The 20,756-nt window shown below is 49.7% G+C and overlaps 2 protein-coding genes across 2 annotated transcripts; one reads left to right on the top strand and one right to left on the bottom strand.

Moving 5' to 3' along the window:
* The first annotated feature begins 4,464 nt into the window (after window positions 1-4,464).
* Window positions 4,465-7,760, top strand: ADO (2-aminoethanethiol dioxygenase). Its single transcript, XM_082222502.1, has one exon. The coding sequence runs from the start codon at window positions 5,682-5,684 to the stop codon at window positions 6,468-6,470; it is 789 nt and encodes a 262-aa protein (XP_082078628.1). The 5' UTR covers window positions 4,465-5,681; the 3' UTR covers window positions 6,471-7,760.
* Window positions 7,761-13,124: 5,364 nt separating this feature from the next.
* Window positions 13,125-19,301, bottom strand: EGR2 (early growth response 2). Its single transcript, XM_082223529.1, has 2 exons — window positions 16,728-19,301; window positions 13,125-15,730 (listed from the first exon to the last, which is right to left on the bottom strand). Exons 1-2 carry the CDS (start codon window positions 16,903-16,905, stop codon window positions 14,424-14,426), a joined length of 1,485 nt encoding a protein of 494 aa, XP_082079655.1. The 5' UTR covers window positions 16,906-19,301; the 3' UTR covers window positions 13,125-14,423.
* Window positions 19,302-20,756: the final 1,455 nt, after the last annotated feature.

Below are 20,756 nucleotides of genomic sequence, written 5' to 3'. Positions count from 1 at the left end.
TACTACAAGTTAAGTGAGGTTACGTTTGCAACTTTAGCTATTACACAATTAGCTTTCTAGAAGCACACCTATTGGCAAAATTCCTCTCAGCTTTGAATTATCATGAGACATAATTAAGGGAGAGGGCACAATGAGACATTATTGTAAGAAAGGGACAACACTAAGCATCAGCTTATTTGGCTTCAATTGACTAGCTATCTAGCACACTTTCAAATTAATATCCAGCTTTGTTAATAGAAAGGCTTCCCCACTTCCTGTTCACTGCCTTCCAACTGACTTTTAAGATCCCAATAAAGCTAGAACAGCAAACATTTCCTCCTACTCAGTTTTTAGATTTCCAAAATGTACACATATTTTTTCATTTAACACTATATCCCAAAGGGACTTGGTGTATGGTGAAAGCTTTAGTTACCACCATGTTTTTTTGGCAACCCAAATTAGTATCTGGTCCAACTCCGCCTTCTACCTTGGGAATGGAAAAAAGAAAAGTCTACAGATGTGGGATAATAACTCAGTAAAAATGCAATGCTCTAGCACAGATGCATCTATTCACTTTTCTTTGTTTCTAATATCTGGTTCGAAGGGAAATTGTCTTTTTTGAAAATTCATATTATTGACTGTTGGCCATGCTCGTGGAGGCTGATAGAAATCCAACTCATATTGTAGAAGAATTTCTGTACACATTAAGTGGCTGGGCAATAGCATTGCAAAATTAGGAGAAAAGTGAATTGTGAAGGATGGCTGTGTTTTGGTTCACATCTTCTTTCAGAAACTGTGGATTACTTAAGTTTGCCTTTAAATGTTCACTCATCTCCACACAGAGAAAGCACTACTGAGTTCAGTGGGTCTTGCTCCCATGCTACTGTGTATAGGATTGCAGCGTTGGTTTTCATATAAATCCTCAAAACAGTCTTGATATTCCCTGGTTTCCCTTGAAGAGTTACTTATTTTTAATTCTTAATTTGCTAAGTTACAGGTAATATTTACACAAAAGAAACCACTCCGCTGGTAGTACTCAAAGTATTTTTAAAAGAACCAGCACTCCATTTCTAAAGCAAGAAAGAAATAACTGTAGGCTTACTCACATTTCTAAATTGATTGATCTGGGACAGTTCTTCAGTTCCTGTCTGAAGTAGACTTTTTGGATATGTTATTTCGTTCCCTCAAGGATAATGCAGAATTTGAAGATGGACAGCCCTCCTTATCTAGGGGTCACTCTTGAGTTGGAAATGAAGGGAAGATGTTCAGCCACTAGCCTGGCTTTATGGCTAAGTCCTAATAGCACTGCCCCACCTCAAAGCTGCCTTAAGGGTGATGCCCTGTTTGACTGTAACCGGGCAGCATTTCCGTGGCAACGCCTGGTGCTCCACTGTGTCATCATTGAGAGTCATCTGATTGGTCAGATTAGCCTTTAGGCTATGTCATGCAGCTGAAGGTCTGAAATAAAGTCCAGTAGTGGTGTCAGTTATCAGCCCAACAATAGCAAAAGAAGATTGTGTTTTGCAGTGGGGAATCAGGCAAAAACCAGATCGAAATCACCTATCCAGAACAATAGAGCCTTCATCTTCATGCAGAACTTCCATCAGGGAGTAAAAAAAGATGACTTTCCCAAGGAAGGGTATTCCACAACTTAGGCACAGGCAACAGAGAAATTCCTGCAACATGATCCTGACAACTGGTGGGAGGACATGTAGCAGGGACTCCTCAAATGACCTAAACAATTGTGCAGGGTCACGAGAGGAATAGCTTCTCTTCTTTACAGTGTTCCAATATATGCAATCAGTTGGTCAAGAGACTAGTAGCCCTCACTGATCAACTGCAGGAGTGCCACGAAGGCATGCATGGGAAATCTCAGTCCCAGGGGCCCAAATTTGGCCCTCTCTATCTGTTTCTGGGTATTCTTCCCAGGTCACAACCCCTCTTGAGCCAACACCGCTCACCATCCCTGAGCCACACCATCGCTGAGTGCTTTTGCCTGGCTTGAAGGAGTCCTTGAACTCTGCCAATACTTCATGCTCGCCGGGAGGATAGAGAGGGATATGTGAGTGTGAAGGAACTAGCTTACCAGACAAAGGTAAGATTCACATTTATTGCTCTGTCCACCTTTGCCTCTGCGCTCCCCCCCCCCCCACACACCACTGCCATGTTTCTGATTACTTTTTGTAAATGTTTAAGTGGGTCTATATATTAGGTAAACACGCCAGGTATCTGTTTTGTTTTATTTTTAAAGGGTGAAGCATTTATAACTGATATGTGCTGCTAATTAAGGGCTTATTTTATTCTCTTTATAAATTTAAAGCACTTTTATACAATTTGTATAATTTTACAGTGTCAGTCTCCCACTAGAATCCTTTTTTGGCAGTTTAATTTTGAATGTGTCCAAGAACCTTGAACCTTGCTTGCTCACCCTCCCCATCAAAATCTCTCTCCTCCCACCCCCCGGTCAATTATTCCTGTTTTAATTTTAATTCAGGAAAGCTTTTAAATTATTAGAGGTGGACATGATTATCTTATAGGGCTTTGGAAACTAAAGGCAAAGACAAAGAGTCCAAGATCTCCTGATCACGATGTTCTCCTGTGATTCTCTGTGTCAGCTCACTTTCCTGCTCAGGTTGCCAGAGCAGTACGTATTGCGAATGGTTTTAATATAGCCAACTCATTGTGACTTCAGTTTAAAATCCTCAATGAATGAAGAGGATAACAAAGCGTGGATTGCATGCTTGTGATATACGGGAAGTACTGTATGTCACAAGTAAGATAATAACATGCATGTGTGGGAGTTTCCAAGTTGACTGAGTTATCTTTGAAGTTGTGGTATATCTCCCAGATACACTCTTTTAATTTACAGATATTGCACCAAGGATACATTCAGCCCTTACAAAATCTCCACACTATGCATTCTTCTGTGATTAACCGACTCTGTATTTGATTTCTCCCCTACTTCCCTCTTCTCTGTTATTTATTGACAGAGAGGCCAAACAAACCACAGAAAAAATACTCTTGTTTCTAGACTCAATCTAGTAGTGCCAATGGGAGCTCTTTTTAGAAGTCTGATTTCCACATTTGGAAGGATGGGGGGTGGGAGCTGGTTTTCATCAGGATAGCAGCGCACAGGAAGCGGGGTTAACCCTTCGCTTCCCAGCTGCCATCCCAACAAAAACCATCACTCCCCACAAAACACATGTGACAAATCCTCTAAACATTATTGTTGTGTAAGGCTGGGGAGGGGAGGCGGCAAAGAAAAACTGGCAGAAATAATGACCAAGATAAAGTGTCTGGGAACCAAACATTATGAATAACAGCTGAGGGAATTGGTTATGTTGAGCCTGAAAAAGAGGAGATTGAATAGAGATATTATAGCCATCTTCAAATATCATGGAGGACAGAGCAAGCTTGTTTTCTCCTGCTCTGGAGGGTAGGGCATGAAACAGTGGATTCGTGTTACAAAGAGATTCTGACTAAACATCAGGAAGAACTTCCTGATGGTAAGGGCTATTTGACAGTGGAACGGTCTCTCTCAGGAGGTGCTGGACTCTCCTTCCTTGGAGGTTTTAAAGCAGAGGTTGGATGGCCATCTGTCATGTTTGATCTGGTTGAGATTTGTGCATAGCAGGGCGTTGGATTAGATGACCCTCACGATCCCTTCCAACTCTACAATTCTGTGATTCAATGTGTGATCTGTGGACCCCCAAGGTCTTCATTAATTCAAAGATGAATTGAGGGAATGAAAGAATTAGGATAACATCTGCACCATTTAAAGCACATAGCTTCCCCAGAATAATGGAAACTGTAGTTTAACCCAGAGCTACAATTCCCGGCCCTCTTAACAAAATATGGTTCCCAGAATTCTTTGCGGGGGAGCAATGTACTTCGAATATATGGATATGAAAGATGTTAAATTACTCAAAAGCAAGAAAGAGTCTGTTGACAGAGTGGGCTGCTATAGGTGAAAGATGGGGTGGGAACTGTTGCTAAAGTCATTGGCTATTTAATCTATATGAATGTTTTGTTTGTTTTTACCTAGGAATTTTGTTAAATTGGAAATATTAATTTTGTTGCTGTTGCTTGTTTACCTTATGGCAACATTGTTAAGTTGTTTTTTTGGACCTGTTTGTTTGATTTTGTAATTTTTGCATATTGTTTTTGTTTATTTTTATTACTTAGTTCCTCTGGTACTGAAAACATTCAATGCAGAGTGGGCTATAAATACTGTGAATAAATAAATATATGGTGTGGATGTTATATAAGAGACTGGCTGGGCTTAGGGGGAGAAATAAAGAAGTTGTGGGATGACACCATATTTGAATCTGCAGGAAGGGCAGAGAGTGCTGGCAAAGAAGAAAACTGTGAGTATATTAGGTTTGATATGCAGCTTGGAGTCTCAGGAACTTAATTATCTCCTCAAATAAACTAATGCAAAGTTTGCTATATACAGCATTTCTCTGTCAAACATTAAATCAAACCGGCAGGTTTTCAGTATTTTAATATTTATAACCTGATCCCAACCATTTTTACATTTATTTCAGCTGAGCATATTGCAGCCTTAATGGTCCACTCACTGCTGCAGCAGTCCTGTAGATCTGCATTGATTCTTACTTCTCAGGTAAATACTAGGCATATTAGTTTAACGTCAATGGCAACAGGTGAAATGAAGGACCTGAAGTCAGTTGTGCTCACTGTAAAAATGATCTGTTCTTGCTAACCTAGCTAAAGAGAGTGATGTATTTCACTGGACTTAGGCTAAACTACACAAGGTGAATAATTAAGTGCGGAAAACAAAATATTCGTCATGAAAATTCAGTGTTGTTAATACATAGAAACCTAGACCTTTAGCAAAAGTTGTGAGAGGTAGAATCATAATGCTACTCTTCTATATTGGAAAGGCACAGTACCAATGGTTCATTTTTCATTATTAAATGTTGTTTTTAAATACATATGTTCTTTCAGACTTAAGATGTGTGCGTCCTTTACGAAAGAAATACCCTAGAGTGTGATGAGAGGGGCAAGCTCTGGAACTGTCTGCCAGAAATCTGCCCCACATCCTTCAAAACAAGGCTGTGTACAGCTTTAAAACACATTCTTTCCCTCAAAGAATCCTGGGCGCTGTATTTCACCCTTCACAGAGTGACAATTCCCAGCAACCCTTAGTAAACTACAGTACCCAGAATCCTTTGAGGAGGACATGGTGTGCAAGCAATCAGAACGTGTAAACATTCCTAAACAGAAGTTTGCTGGGTGACCGTTTTTTCCAGGAGCCCAAAGTTGCCTGCGGCCCAAGCCAGAAGGTTATGCCGTTTACTAGCCGCTGACGGAGGCGGCCTGTCACCCCGAAGGAAAACACTCTTCAGACACGCGGCTCCCACCTGCCTCATGGGAATTGTAGTCTCTCCGCGAGAAAGGAAAGGAGAAGGCCGGCAAGTTTTGCCCCATTAAAATCCTCCGTCCCCTTCAGCTTTCCTTTAAAAAAAAAAAAAAAACCAGGGATACCCGTGTAGGTGCGTTTCAAGCAAAAGAAAAAGAGAGAAACTGTCGAGGAAGAGAACTACAATCCCCATAATGCCTAGCGGGACCAAAGGGGGGGGGAAAGGGAATCGAGAGGCGGAAAGCCGACGAGGCGGCGCGTGCGCAGAGCCTCGCACCATCCGCTGTGGGGAGGCAGCGGCAGCGGCGGCGGCGGCACGATGCCCCGCGACAACATGGCCTCCCTGATCCAGCGGGTGGCCCGGCAGGCCCGCCTCACGTTCCGCCCGCCGGGCGGTAACAACAACGGCGGCGGCGGCGGCGGCGGCGACGGGAGCGGGCCTCGCTCCGCGGAGAACCTGCACCGCCTGCAGCAGCTGCTGAACGAGGTCCGGGCCGAGGACCTGCGCCTGTCCCCGCGGGGCCCGTCGGCGGTGCCGGGCCTGGCGCAGCCCCCCGTCAGCTACATGCACATCTGCGAGACGGAGAGCTTCAGCATGGGCGTCTTCGTGCTGCGCGCCGGCGCCTGCATCCCTCTGCACGACCACCCGGGCATGGACGGGCTGCTCAAGGTGCTCTACGGCACGCTGCGCATCGCCTGCTTCGACGCCCCCGACGGGGGAGCCGGGGCAGGAAGCGCCACCTCCGCGGGGGCGTCGTCGTCGTCGGGGCAGCCCCCTCCTCGCTCCCGCCGGCGCGCCCTGCTCCGCTCGCACCAGCTCTACACGCCCGCCTCGGCGCCCTGCCTGCTGTCGCCGCACACCGACAACCTGCACCAGATCGACGCCGTGGGCGGGCCCGCCGCCTTCCTCGACATCCTCGCGCCGCCCTACGACCCGGAGCACGGGCGGGACTGCCACTACTTCCGCCTGCTGGACGGGCAGAGCCTGCCTCCGCCCGCCGCCGACCCCCCGGGTCTGCCCAAGGAGGTGTGGCTGCTCGAGACGCCCCAGGCGGCGGATTTCTGGTGCGGCGGAGAGCCCTACCCGGGGCCCCAGGTGTCCCCTTGAAGGACCATCCCCAGACCCGCCATGCTCCTGGCCTGAGCTGCCCGCCATCCGCTTTAGGCGGAGGGAAGATGCGAGTCCTTTTCTCGTCCCCAAGGCCCGCCGGGAAGGGATTGCCCAGCTCGCCCCAGGCCCCTCGACACTCTAGCTTCCGGAGGTGCTGATGGCTGCGGTTGGGGAGAGCAAAGCCATAGGAAGAGTCCTGTCCAGTCCCTGGCCAGAGGCTCGCCCCCCCCCCCTTCTGGACTTGCAGCTTCCTTCCTTCCTACTGCTGCACCACACAAAATGCCCTACTTCCACGAGGGCATTTATTGGGAGGTGTCTTGATTTGTTTTAGGGAGATAAGTCAGCATCTGCTGCTACTTCTGGTTCAGTTATTTCAGAGAGCATGAAGAACTCAACTCCACTGGCTTAAGGTGGAGGGGCAGATCTGCAGGCGACATTAAATGAAGAGTTAAGGAAGGAAAACAGGTCCCGCACCTACTCCAAACCCACATTTCAAATGGTACACATAGAAGTAGGGTATTTTTTAAGGGTGGATGTTGCCCTCCCCACCTGCAGGCAAATTCCCAGTAGCACAACAGCCAACTCCTACTTGGCATACAAACTGAGAACACTTAAGGTGGGCACTGCCTCTTTTCTGGCCAAGAACGTGGCCTGAGCTGCTTTGTTGTGTGTGTGTCTCAGCTGCTTGGAGCGGAGAGGGGAACCATCATCCACTCAGGACACATACTGTATTCCACAGCTCTTCCTGCAAGGAAGCTACTACAAAATCCGGAGCCTTCCTCTCCATTCTGTGCGTGCAAAGCAGTCAGGTGCCATTGTATTTATTCCTACCGGTTGCTGTGAAGATATGGAAGAATAGGTTTGGTTAAAAACAACAACAACTACACTACTTGGCTTAATTTAGAAATAAACTTTGGGCTGCAACCCCCCCTTTTTTTCCCCTTTTGCTAGAGCTGAAAAAAATTAAGGCAATAAGAATTCTTCCCTGAAGCTTGCTAGTTAACTTTCCCTATGAATGGTCCAGTACTTTTCAGTTCCCATGTCAATTCAGACTGATGAGGATGTTGTCCTGCTCCTTCTCTCCTGGGTGGATTTGGGAGAAAAAATGTGCTGAAAAGCCAAGAAAGATACTAAATTGGCTGGAGCAGAGAGCAGTTCGGTATATAACTGAAATTCAGGTTGCATCCTGTGCAAGGATGCTGCCAGGTTAGAGATTATCCTGTGGGGGAGAAATATTGTATTAAGAAACATGATTTTTAGATATTAAAAACTGAGAATTCCTGATTATCTGTTGTGCAATTCTTTAACATAAGGTGACACTTTTTTTCTTAGTGGATTTTGCTGGAAGATTCATTCCTATGTATCTGGAAGGATAGCATTATGTAACAGAACAACAGATGGTGTTTTTCGCAATTGGTGGTAATAGTCTTAGTTTCTGGCACACGTCTTGTATAGAATAGAATTGGGGGGGGGGTTGAGTTGCAGGCAGCTTCTGGCTTGACCACTCTGCTTTTATGGAAAAAATAATGATCTATACCTGTGGGTAGACATGTAGTGAAGTAATATACAGTACTTGCCCCATTTAATATTTCTAGAGTTATTTTACAGAACTTTTATTAAAAGAGGAGGAAACAGGTGTTGTGGCTTTTCCTCCCCATAGCATGAGTGTCATTACAGGGTGGGAGGGGGCTTATTTACTGGATGCATACTGTCTATACTTCTGGAAAACTATATAATCCTGTTGAACGTAATACCAGTTGTCCAACAAGATCTAGGTTATACTGGTATCTTGGCTATCATTCTATTTCAGTGAGTCCCAGTTACTGAGGACCCCCTATTTTTCAACAGCCAAGCCATGACCCCTTTTGAAAAATTTGGTAACTCTGTGGTAGTTACCTCCGCAAAGCAATTTTTTGAACAAAATGTGGAGTAGCTCCTATTAAGACTAGGGCTGAGCGATATCTGGCTTTCAATGTTGTGATATATCAGCAGCTAAAAATCACAATATTACAATATATCACAATGTCTGAAAATGGAGATCAGGTGTGGGGATGTGGGAAGGAGCAGTCACAGTCATGGTTGAGTGGGACGGGGTGGGGATGGGGGGGTACATCAGGCTGCCTTCAGTGGGGCAGCCTGCGGTGGCAGCTAGCCAAAATGCACAAGATGCATGTCTACTGTGGCAGTGCTGCTTTCCTGCTGACTGAGAAAAGCTGCTCTGCCTCAGTGCCAGGGGAAGGTAGTGCCACAGTGCATTGGTGTGAGGGCGATCAGCTGCCCTTTTCTTCAGTCAGTGTGAGGGAAGGCAGCTCAGATCAGCAGCATTATCGGCTGAGATCATTGTGTGATTTCAGTGGTGCCTTGCAATCAGCTGCCCTGTTCTCCCTTGCACGAGGAGTAATATATTGCTGTCTATTGCCGAGTCAAAATCATTATCGCGATGTGATTTCAAAACCAATTTAGGTCAATATATTGAAAATTGCACAGCGCTAAAACAGACCATAAAATTTGTGATATTACCATGCAAAAATGACAAAAAATTATTGGTGAACCACTGGTCTATTTGGTTCATTAAGTGCCCTTCAACCTCTGTGCAACTCTTTTCATGTTTGGATAATTTGTTTCAATGTACAAGGTGGTAGTAGTTTGGGGGTTTTCAAGGTCAAGGTGTGTTACACAAGGATTTCAAGTATAATTTACTAATGCTTGTGAGTTTTGATCATAACCTCCACAAAGATCATAAGAGAAAGTGCAGTATCAAATATCTTAGAACCAACCCTTCATTGATGGTGGATTTCCTGTTCTTGTGGCAATCTCCAAACTCCTGCCTTCGTATCAGTATCACTTTTGTGGTGCTTTTCCTCCATTGTGATCAGGTGTTAAATCTTTTGAAACAGTGGTGGTCTTTAGTGTTGCAGCATAGGGAGCAGCTAAGCTAACTCTGGCCACGTTAAACCATGGCTGATTTGTCCCATGATGTACTGAGAGAGGAGGAGTGCAAAAGTGAGTATTGCTGAAATAATGATGTGCTGGGATGGATGGGAGTTGGAATCTAATCTAGCAGCATCTGAAGGGTGGCCTAAAGAATTAGCCTTGTGACTGAGCTGCTACTCATCCATGGTGTTCTGCCCCTGTATGCCGATTTTTCCTGTCTGTAGTCCCTTTTGAGCTTCACTGAAAACTGCTGTGGAGGGTCCCCTGACCCCTAGAAGCAGCGGGGGTGAAGTGGGGCAATAGAAACCCCCTGGGCTAATATTTGTATAGATAGAAGAGGATCTCTCTATAAAATCGGCAGCGATGCCATAGTTTGTACCTTAGGAGGATTTCTATAGTTCATAGACAAGTACAGGTTGGCAAATTAACTGTTGCTAATGGAAAAAGCTGCTGCTGTGTTAAACCAGTGTTGTTACTATTAAAAACTCCATTCTTAAGTTGGCCTAACTTTTACATTAACCAGGAAAGTGGACACCACACGTTACCAGCTAAGTTTGAGTAAATGTGTTTCATAACAAATGGATTTAACACACAGGAAACAGGAAAGCATGTGACGGTTTCTTCCTCCTGCCTGTGGAATCCAAAGTTTTCGCAAGCCAGGGTAGAGGTTTTCAAAAGAAACCTATGAAGGCGTAATCCACAAGCCACACAACCTGTAGAGCTGTTTAAATAGTAAGCCATACACGATCTATGACAGCAGGTGTGGACTGTTTTGAATGTGGCCCTGCTTAAAAAAAAGTCTCCCTGCAAGCAGGCTATGCAAACCCTTTTCTGCCTTTCCCCCCCACTCCCCTTGGTTCAGCTACCCTCCCCCTGCTTCTTATCCCTTATGAGTAGATTGCTGTGGTCTGTGGTGAAATCTCTCCTGCAACGGCCAAAGATCACAGAAGCCCCCTCCACAGTAACTCAGAGCAGGATTTTTAGTGTGTCTGCCCCTGTTCTGTGGAATAGCATTCCTGCCTAGATGCGACAGGTGCCCACTATGTACTTTGTGGAAACAACTGAAGACATATTGCCTCCTTCCCTTTCCTGTGACCAGCTAAATGCTCCCTACATTTGCTAATGTTTATTGTGCCCTGTTCTTTCCCTTTATCTTAGTCCCCGTCATCTTTCTTTTTGCTCTAAGCACTCATGGTTAAAAGACCAAAAGGCTGGCTCACACATACATACATACATACATACATACATACATACATACATACATAGGAATCACACGACGACTGCAGGATCAAGTGAAGACTTGCACTTGCAAAGGAGCCATCGTAGAGCCAAGACCACAGAGAGAGCTTCCATATCTCTGCACCTTGCCTCAAAGGCAGGGCTTTTCAATGGGGTCAGCTCATGTATTTGGGGGCCAGCCATAAAGTGTCGAAGAAGTCAAGTAATATAAATGCCGTGTGTTGGCCATTCTCATATCACTGTACGTCTTGCAAAGTTCCTACGATTTCATTGCCGCTAAAGCAAAAACACAGTGATAGGACTCAGGGGTGGCACCAAAACTCTGAAATTCCCATGTTCAACCAGCGTACTAATAGCCACTTGCCTCTCTCCCTCTGGCTTGCCAAAGTTAGTGCTTTTTCTTTACACCACATTTGGGATCCTCCCCCTGAGTTCTCTCCCTGGGCCCATCTCCCCTTCAACTGCGGAGGAGCAGCAGAACCAGGGGGTTTCAAGAACTGGCAATGTCTCCTTGCAGTTGACTGACAACCCCAACCCGATGCTGGCCTAATGCCCCACATACAGTAGATATGTGTGGGCAAGCAGCCAAATAAAAAGGGTAAGCACGAAACTAATGTCTGTGGATTTATTTCCAAGACAAAGAATGGGTCACAGAGTTATCAGGAGTTTCCACCACGACAAGATTCTTTACAGAGGGATCTGGCAAAAAAGGCATTGAAGCCCGTGACCTATTTAAAGTGACATTTCCCTGTGAAGCATGATGCTCTTTAAGCACTCTCTTTGCAAAGCTGCAGACACCTTTCCTTGCCCATCAAAGCAGCTTTCTCCAAGTGGGCCATGCTTGGTCGGCGCGGTATTTATTTCCTGAGCTTGCTTAAATTAGTATGCCTCAAATCACGGAACAGTAATGAGTCAAAAATGCATTAACATTTCTATTTCTTGCTTTGTGGGGAAGTCCTCAGTGTTCAAGTGCTACTCGGCTCGAGGATTTGGTTTACACGCAAAAAGGACAAGGAAGCTTTGCGCATGTTGCCATTTCGTGCACTTCCGGAACCTCAGGTCGAATTTTGCACGAGTCAGGAAAGACCTGTTGTGCACACCTAACCTGCAAGATCAGAAATGAACACCCAACTTTCATAGGCTGTGATCCAAAGAACAACATGAGCTTTCACAAAGTGCTTCCACTGGACCAGATCGTTTTTCTTTGAATGGGCTTGTGCCAAACCTGCTACTTCAAAACATTCTCAAGTGACCTAGAAGGCTGCATTCTTCTGTGTATTTACTTGAAAGTGAGCGCCATTGAAATCAGTGGGACATACTTCTGAGGACACGTGGTTAGGTTTGCACTACAGCCTGATTGCACTCAATAGGGCTTACTTCTGAGTAAACATGCCTAGGAATGGCTTCCATATCTACCGTACCTCCAAGCTCACTAAATTATGTTTCATGGTTCTTTAGATCCAGGCCATACTGTGTGGGATATCAACACTATTTCAAGCTGTGTGGATGTTTCTACCAAATACCTTTGCTGCAAGCAGGCGAAATTGCTAGGAGGGACACACAGCTGAAAGTGTGAAAGTGCAATGGCACAAACTTGGCTGTGGCACTATTCAGTCTCACAATTTCAAAACAATGCCCTTTCTATCATCATCATCATCACCACCACCACCACCCCCGGTGAAAACTTGCTAGGGGGGACAAGCGTAAAGGAATTCCACAGGCACTGGGAAAGTGACTGCCCACTGGATACAATGAGTAGACATATACAGAATCAGGCCTGCACTTTTCCCACTGAGGCTGATGGGACAAAATGCATCACTTTGGCTGGGTAGTACATTAGGTCCGCTTGATACACAGGAGTTGAAGGGAGCAGGACAAGACAGAAAAATGAGGCACATGCCCATGAGGCACAGTTGGCCACCCTCCCTCACTGTTTACTTTCACTGGGTTTTAAACATATTTTTCTTCCAGCAGGTTTTCCACACAATGTTTTCATGATGCTTTAACTGCTGACCCTGTTTCTTTTGCAGTTGTCCCACAGTGCTTTTTAGGAATTGCAGTTTTAGGCATTGCAAGCAGTCCTGCGTATGTACACTAGGACAATGTGATAAACGTTTTTTAACAGGTGGATCAATAGATTCTGTGGGATCTTGGGTAGCAAACCTAGAACGGGGAATTCAAGATTCCACCCGAAGACAGTGGGAATCCTAGTATCAACATAGCCAGCTTTAAATTCAGGTTAACATGAACATTCATGTTTGACGTGTTTGACAGAGAAAATGTAAGCAGAACCAGGAGGTAATGGATAGAAACGCTAAGTTACTTTTTTGACAGTCACTTAATTTTTGTCTATGAAGGGGAATTCTCAAATGTAGGGATGGAAATCTCTTCCCTGCCTCCATCCCTTCTCCAGTACCCATGACTGTAATATACAAGTAGCTCAATGTGTGGGATACTTCATAGTAATAACAGGACAGGTTTTTTTCTTTGCACAAAACATTTATTTACACAACGTTCATGACAAAACCACCTTTCTTGGGGGGATGGCTCCAGTTAGTGGTCGTGCCTTTTTAAGGCAGATCACTTCAATTTCACGCATTGTGCAGAAGCCAACAGCTTCTCTGTCAGCCCTCTAGAAAGATTATACACATCCTGTGATCCTTCTGTTTTTTAAAAAACAAATCAACGGACCAATGAACCAAAATATTATTTTCTACAAAAGCAACACTTAATAAGAAGTCACAAAGGAAAACCCAGTGCATACAAAAATAGAGTTTCTATGAAAAAATCCAAATATTAATAGGCAGAAATATACAGCTATACTAAAACCCAGGGAGCTGATGATAAATCTCTCTCTCCCTCCCACCCCACCCCACTGTGCCGTGATTAGTAAGGCAACTGATTCGCCATGCAGCCAAGGAACCATTGCCTACATCCCCAGAACAAGGCACCAAGCACAGTTCAACACGATTGCATGCAGCCAGACACCAGAGAAGGTATGTACAGTCCCCCTTGAAATAAGTTAAATAAGTCTCCATTCAGTCCACTAGCTTCTAACCCTCCTCACCCTGGGAGGAGAACAGTGCACATTGCTTTTCAAAAGAATACAGACCACAAAAGGTGGAAATATACAGTGGAGGGGGAGGAAATAGTTATTTTAAATCCGGAAAGTACCTTCCCCGCCCCCCACTATTAAGGCCAGATATTGCCCCCTGCCTCCTGTCCCCCTGCCCTGTCCCCATTGCATTTCTGTTTTATCCAGAGACGCATTGGTTTCCATTGGTTTTGCATGCTTTTCCAAGTAAACAGTGCTTGGGGGCCGCTGCTTAATTAGTTGCATTTAGATTGTTAAAACGAAACGAAACAAGAAAGGTTTCCATCTTTAACAACGCCGTGGTGCGTGCGTGCCGGAAGGGGTGAGGAGGGCAGGGGTTGGGCGGCTTTGGCAAATAAGGGATCCTTGCTGCTGGATTCTTGGGGGGCTATAAAGTGCACGTGAGAGTCCTCCCCTCCCCACCACTTCCCCTCCCCGACTCTCCCCACGGGAAAGGTACCGGTCTGTGCTATGAAGGGGCGCTTCTCCAAGTCCATCGCTTCCCGCAGTTTGTCCAGCAGCCCGCCCCAACAAGCATGAGGCGTGGAGAGCGGGCGATCCTTTACCGGTTACCTGCCGGACGCTGCCCACCGACGGCGGGACGGGCGGATCGCAGGAGGCGGCGAGGCCCCCTCACGCGCAACGCGAGTCCGTGGCCAAAAGCGGGCCCAGAGGCTTCAGGATCAGGGCGTCCGGGTCCGAGAGGCACACGAGGTTAGAGTGGCGCCGCCGCCGCCGCCGGAGCACATGGAGCCGGGCGGAGGCGCACCGGGGCCCGAGGCGGAGGCCGATCCCGGGCCGGAGGCCGCGCTGGCGCCTTTGCGCTCCTTCTGGCGCAGGTGGATCTTGGTGTGGCGCTTCCTCTCGTCGCTGCGGGCGAACTTCCTCCCGCAGAAGTCGCAGGCGAAGGGCTTTTCTCCCGTGTGCGTGCGGATGTGCGTGGTGAGGTGGTCGCTGCGGCTGAAGTTGCGCATGCAGATGCGGCACTGGAAGGGCTTGTGGCCCGTGTGGATGCGGATGTGGCGCGTCAGCTCGTCGGAGCGCGAGAAGCGCCGGTCGCAGCCCTCGGCCGGGCACGGGTAAGGCCGCTCGTGCACGGGCGTCTTGCTGGGGCGGTTCGGGTACTTGCGCGGGCGCAGGATGGGGCGCAAGGGCAAGTGGGCCGGGCTGCCGTAGGCGCCGGGCGCGAAGCGGGCCGCGGGCCCCGACGCCGGGCCGTCGCCCAAGCCGCCAGGGGGCGCGCCCAGGCTGAAGCTGCGGATGGTGGAGAGGGGCGTGAGCGGAGGCGGGACGCGCACCGAGTCCAGCGGGCACGAGAACGGCTTCCGCTCGACGGCGGCGCCGTGGAGGTCGCGCTGGCTGCACGGCGGGGGGGGCGGCGGCGGCGGCGGGAAGAAGCTCGGGTAGTCCTGGATCATGGAGAAGAAGCCGCCGCCGTCGGCGCCGGATGGCGTCCCCGCCTTGGGGGAGTGGTGGTACGAAGGGGGCGGGGGGTAGGGCCCCGAAGAGGCGGCCAGGAAAGCCGAGGAGCCGTCCGGATGCGCCTGCTGCTGCTGCTGCTGCTGGGAGGGGTGGTGGTGCTGTTGCGGCTGGAAAAGCTCCCCGCAGGCGGAGTAGGGCGGCGGGGGCGGCGAGTACATGTGCTCCAAGTCTCCGGCGGTGGGCGCCATGGCGCAGCCCAGCGGGTTGGGAGATCCCGACGAGGCGGCGGACGACGAAGTGACCGAAGACGACGAGGGGGCGGATGAGGACGAGGCGACGGCGGACGACGACGACGACGAGGGGGCAGCCACCCCCTGCAGGATGCCGGCGCTGACCAAGTTGAGGATGCCGTCGGCCGGATAGCAGCCTGCGCCGGGGTACTGCGCCGGGTCTATGGAGAACTTCCCCATGTAGGTGAAGGGCTGGCCGCGCGAAGGCGGCGCGAAGCCGCTGCAGGGGTACGGCAGCTCCAGGGACCGCTTGTCGCTCATGTCGATCAGGCCATGATCTGGAGGGTGGAGGGGAGAGAAAGGCGGGTCAGCACCGGGGGCCCCGCGGCTCTCCTCGAGGGCCCGCGGGCCAAGCAGCGCCCGGGCAGCGTCTTCTCCCTGCCAGGGCAAGTGAGCATCAGTATCCGTTCCATGCCCACGCAGACACAACACGGGGGCCTCTTTCTCGCGGATCGGTGGGGGTGGGAGAGTGGGGGCGTCGATTTCCCCGGGGGGAGAGCGCCTTTCAAGCGGCGCAGTCTGCGCCACGTTTGAAAGTTCGTCAGCCCTAACTTTGGTGGCTTGGATTGAGCAGAAATTCCCGCGCAAGGGGTAGGAGTGGGGCGGGGGGGGGGTTCTATCGACCGAAATCCCAAACAAGACACATTTCACTTTCACACACTACATTCACTGCAACCCACAAACCCCATTTCCACTTTTTGGGGGGTGAGTTACCCCAAAACACACAACCTTAATCCCACTGATATGAACGGGAATCCCCAAATTATCCTTTTCGCTCTTGACAGTAAAAGCGACTCCAGCGCTCTAAGTGGGCGTCTTGTGCAGTTAGTCACACAGTTAGGTTACCCCCGATTAAATACAGTTCCGTCGGCCCTATATAAATGTCTGTTACTAACTGTGGGCAGTTTATTTAGTGTAGCTCATCTCAAGGTTAGGGAATCTCTTCCAGTTTCAGGATACGAGTTCCAATTTAACACACTAACCCCCCCCCCCCAAAAAACCCGCCCTTTTCTTGAAAACTCCAGTTAAGTCAGTGGGATTTCTCCAGGGCAAGAGAGGTGGAGGTTTGCAGCTTCCTGCCCCTTGACACCTGTTTGCACATGCACAGAGACCCAGTTTCCCTGCCACTGAAACATCAGCCCCAAACTCAAAGTGCTGCCCCTACTGCCCCCACACCTCCCACAAAAAAATACTCTTGCCCACCACCAAAAGCCCAAGATCCGGATCCAAAAAGGTCGTTTTGGGAAGCGGCTCGCGGGGGGGGGGGTGCCTTACCTCCTGTCACACCGCTCAGCTGGTCAAAGGGTCCTCCCAAGTCACCATTAGGAAAGTTGATCACTGATCCTGGCAGGGTAGTGGCGATGTCCTCCACTGAGTAAATGCTTTCAGGGAGGTGGTGCACAAGCCCACTCAGACTGACTGGGATTTTGTCTACCGTCTTGGCGGTCATCATTTGGTCCACAGACAAGGGAAACTGCCCTGCCTTGCCCGTGGTGTAATTATTGTGCAGGGAAAGGGGAAAGGGTCGATTCTCCTCCAGTAGATAGATTTGGTTTGGTTTTGTTTGGTTTAAATCCTATATCTAAAGAGAGGCTCTTGCTCTGCCTCCCTCTGATAACTGCTCTGTTTCAAAGCCCCGGGAGTTGCTGTAAATGTTGTTGTAACAGTCGGTGTCCCTTGCAGAGCCCGTTTTAATCAATTGCAGCTCTCGGTAGATGGAAAGTCTTGCTCTAAGTATTTATTGGGAGGCCGTGAATGCCCGCTACGTCACTGCCCATATAAGGACTGAGGAACGGGGAAGGGCGGCCGGGGAGACTCGTCACATGGGAAATTAGCATGGCGCGCCCGGAGTGGCTGCATCCCCGCCCCTGCTTTCTTTCTATACCGTGCAGAAGAAGCGGCAAACTTGGGCATAGCATAGCATGGCAGGGGCAGCGGAGCCGCGGCGTGGCTGCCAATTTCGAGCCGGATCTCCGGCGCACGTGGCCATCGGCGTGGGGAAGGGGCTGCGGCGTGGGGGACCACCAGAGATCGCTTTCTGCAGCCCCCGGGAGAGGGATATTCCGGTTGCTGAGCCCCATTCCTAAAAAGGCGAGCATCCGGCAACGGCGGGGCTCCTCCCCGACTGCCTTTTTGGGAGTCCTTCCGGAAACTTCAACTTCGGAAAAAAGAAAACACACAAGCACACACACACGGGGAGCGGATCAGATAGCCGTCTAAGCGCCCCCTCCCCCCGCTCTCTCTTCTGGGCAGCTCCTAACGGGCCAATCGGAAAACAGCTGCATTCACCAAGCCGGATTCTATCCCACCCCCCACCCCCCGCACGCACATATACTCCCAATTTAATTTTTCTGAATTAGTGGCGGAAAGATGCGCCGATAAGAATGAATGAGTTAGACGACAGCTGCTTGGATGGAAAACTTGCGCGCGCGCTCTCTCCGCCGCGCAAGTGGAAAGTTGCTCCGCCGCGGAAAGAGAGAGTGAGAGGTCTGCAGGAAGGGGGAGATTTGCCAAACGGGACAGAGCGAGCGGCTGCCGGTTTTGTGCCAGCGGCGAGTGCGCGTCTCGACGCCGCCGCCACTGTTTATATCCTCTCCGCGACCCGCCCGCTGGGAAACTTCATGTGGGCGATTCGGGCTTCGTAAAACACCGTCCGGGTCCATCTGGAGTCGGAATCAAATCCACACAGAACACCCGCGAAGCAATTCATGGGGTGGGGGTGCACTTTAGATGACAATGACAAAAGCCACGATGAGTTCAATAAATGGGGGCAGGCCGCCGTGGGCCCCTAGGAAAGGCCCCTCTCTTACGCACACCCCCCCTTCTATAGATCCGGCTGGTTTGCAGTATTTCAGGTGCTCCCACCGACTTCTTTTTGTTTGGACTTTGTTCTCTTTGTCCCGAAGCTTATTCCCGTAGTCTTTTGTGGGCGAGAAGGGTCTGGTGGTGGTAATTGCCCATGAGTGAGGGGCAGGCGCTCTGCATATGCTCAGGAGCCATATCCTCGCGCTCCCGCGCGCACATGTTGCAGGCTGAACCTTGACATTCAGAGCAGACCCAGCAGGCGCTGACTCGCAGCTTAAATCAAGGTCTGCTAATGCAGATTAGTCATCTCTTATCTCCCATGGAGCTGCCTCGGATTTCAAACCCCAATCCTCATTTAAAGGAAGTGGAGGGGAACGCCACCCGGTTGCAGCGCTTGAGTTTTGAGAACCCGTCCTCATAAAACACCGGATCACAACGCTTCCGTGGCGGGATCACAGCAGATTAAGGCTGCGAGCGATCCTATGCCCTTGTGTCCTAGGAAGCAAGTCATGCGAGCCCAGTGAGGCCGCCTTCTGAATAGACGCGCGTGGGATTGCGCCGTGGGGGGTTTGGAGACCGCTCTCAAAATTTCCAGCACTTCTTTTGCAACGGGCCTTTCAAAGCAAACCCACACCATCTCCCCTTTTTATGGCTGATCTCGGCAGCAACGCTGTAAAAGGGAACCACTTTCTGTACAGGCCCAAAGCCACCCAACTGTGTTCTGCCCACGGAAGGGCTACGCGGCCACAAACCGTTTGCATGATCGCCACGTGGCGCCCCTAGAATTAGCAATAGTCGCCTGCGGGAACACTAAATGAGTGCTTCCAGAGTGACGGGTGTCGATGGTGGGCTGGGTGATCCTCATATAGATACAAGCGAGCACACAACACCCTTGGCATGCAAAACGCCACTGTCTATTCCCCCAGCCCATTTTATCCCAAAATCTGGTCTTGGGGTTCGTCTTGGTAGCGATATGCCAATAGCCCGTTAGCAAACCAAGCCCCCATCTGGAAATACCCCCCCCAAAAAAAACAGGCAAAGTACTGTACAGTACTACACTCCAGGGACGCGGACTTATAAAAAATATTGGGGGGGCCCGGGAAAGCTCGTGAAATGTAAATAAGCTCATGAATATGCAAATAAGCTCATGAATATGCAAATAAAGTGGCATCGCCCCCTCGTGAGCGAATAGGGGAGAGCGTGCTGCTGCCTATTAATCAGCTCCGGAACAGCTGATAGGCGGGAAACCTGGGGCTAGAGGCTGGAGCCCCCGCCCCCGGGGATTCCCTAATCTCGCGGGGGACGGCCGGGGCTCTCTGGCTAGGGCGCGCGGCTGGCTGGCTGGCGAGGGAGCAGGTGGGGAGGAGGCGGGGGACGGCGGCGGCGCCCGAGATTATTGGGGGGGCTGAGCCCCCCCAAAATTTTTTTTGAGGGGGCTCAAGCCCCCTCAAGCCCCATGGAGTCGGCGCCTATGCTACACTCTCCAAGTAAACTTTAAAACAATGGAACATGGGGCCTTCCAAATTCTTCCGGTCTACAGCTCCCATTCCCTCCGCCCATTGATCATGCTGGTCGGGACTGTTGGGAGTTGGAGGCCAGCAAAAGCTGGAAAGCCCCTGCTGCCTCAGCCTCGCCTTTCAGAAAGGAGGCCTGTGGCCCGGCCGTCAACGCGCACGCGCTACAGGAGACACGTTTTGTTGTTTTCCAAGAGGGAAGGTGGCGTTTCTCAGTTGAAAAGCCTTTTATTAAAGGAGCGAACTGAGAGCAACTCCTTGCAAACCTCGCGCGCGGGTTTTCCTTAGGATCAGGGGTGGGGGTAGCCAGTGTGGGGGCGCTCTCTAAATGGTCCTGGGCCTCCCGTCATCGCCCATCATCATCGAGGACCATTGGCCATGCTGAACGGGGATGAAGGTTGCTGGGCTAGCTCTAGCACAGGGGTCAGCAAACTTTTTCAGTAGGGGGCCGGTCCCCTGTCCCTCAGACCTTGGGGGGGGGTTGGACTATATTGGGGGGGTGAACGAATTCCTATGCCCCACAAATAACCCAGAGATGCAGTGGCATAGCGTGGGTTGTCAGCACCCGGGGCAAGGCAAGTAATTTGCGCCCCCTAACCCGTGGATTTGCGCCCCCTAACCCTAACCCCCAGATGTTGCGCCCGGTGCGGCCGGGCCCCCCTGCATCCCCCATGCTACGCCACTGCAGAGATGCATTTAAAATAAAAGCACACATTTCGCTCAGGTAAAAACACCATGCAGGCCCCACAAGTAACCCAGAGATGCATGTTAAAGAAAAGGACACATTCTACTCATGTAAAAAACACGCAGATTCCCGGACCGTCCGCGGGAGGGATTTAGAAGGCGATTGGGCCGGATTCGGCCCCTGGGCCTTAGTTTGCCTGCCCATGGTCTAGCATATAGAGCTGGGGGGAAACCACAGCCGAGTCGCCTCCATGGCTGATCACCCTTTTAGTTGGTTCCTTTCCATTCACAGCTCATCTGG

This window comes from Podarcis vaucheri, assembly GCF_965113315.1.
Source record: "Podarcis vaucheri genome assembly, chromosome: 5".
NCBI lineage: Eukaryota > Metazoa > Chordata > Lepidosauria > Squamata > Lacertidae > Podarcis > Podarcis vaucheri.
Note: the sequence above shows the minus strand (reverse complement) of the source record. Positions and strands in the feature narration are given on the sequence as shown.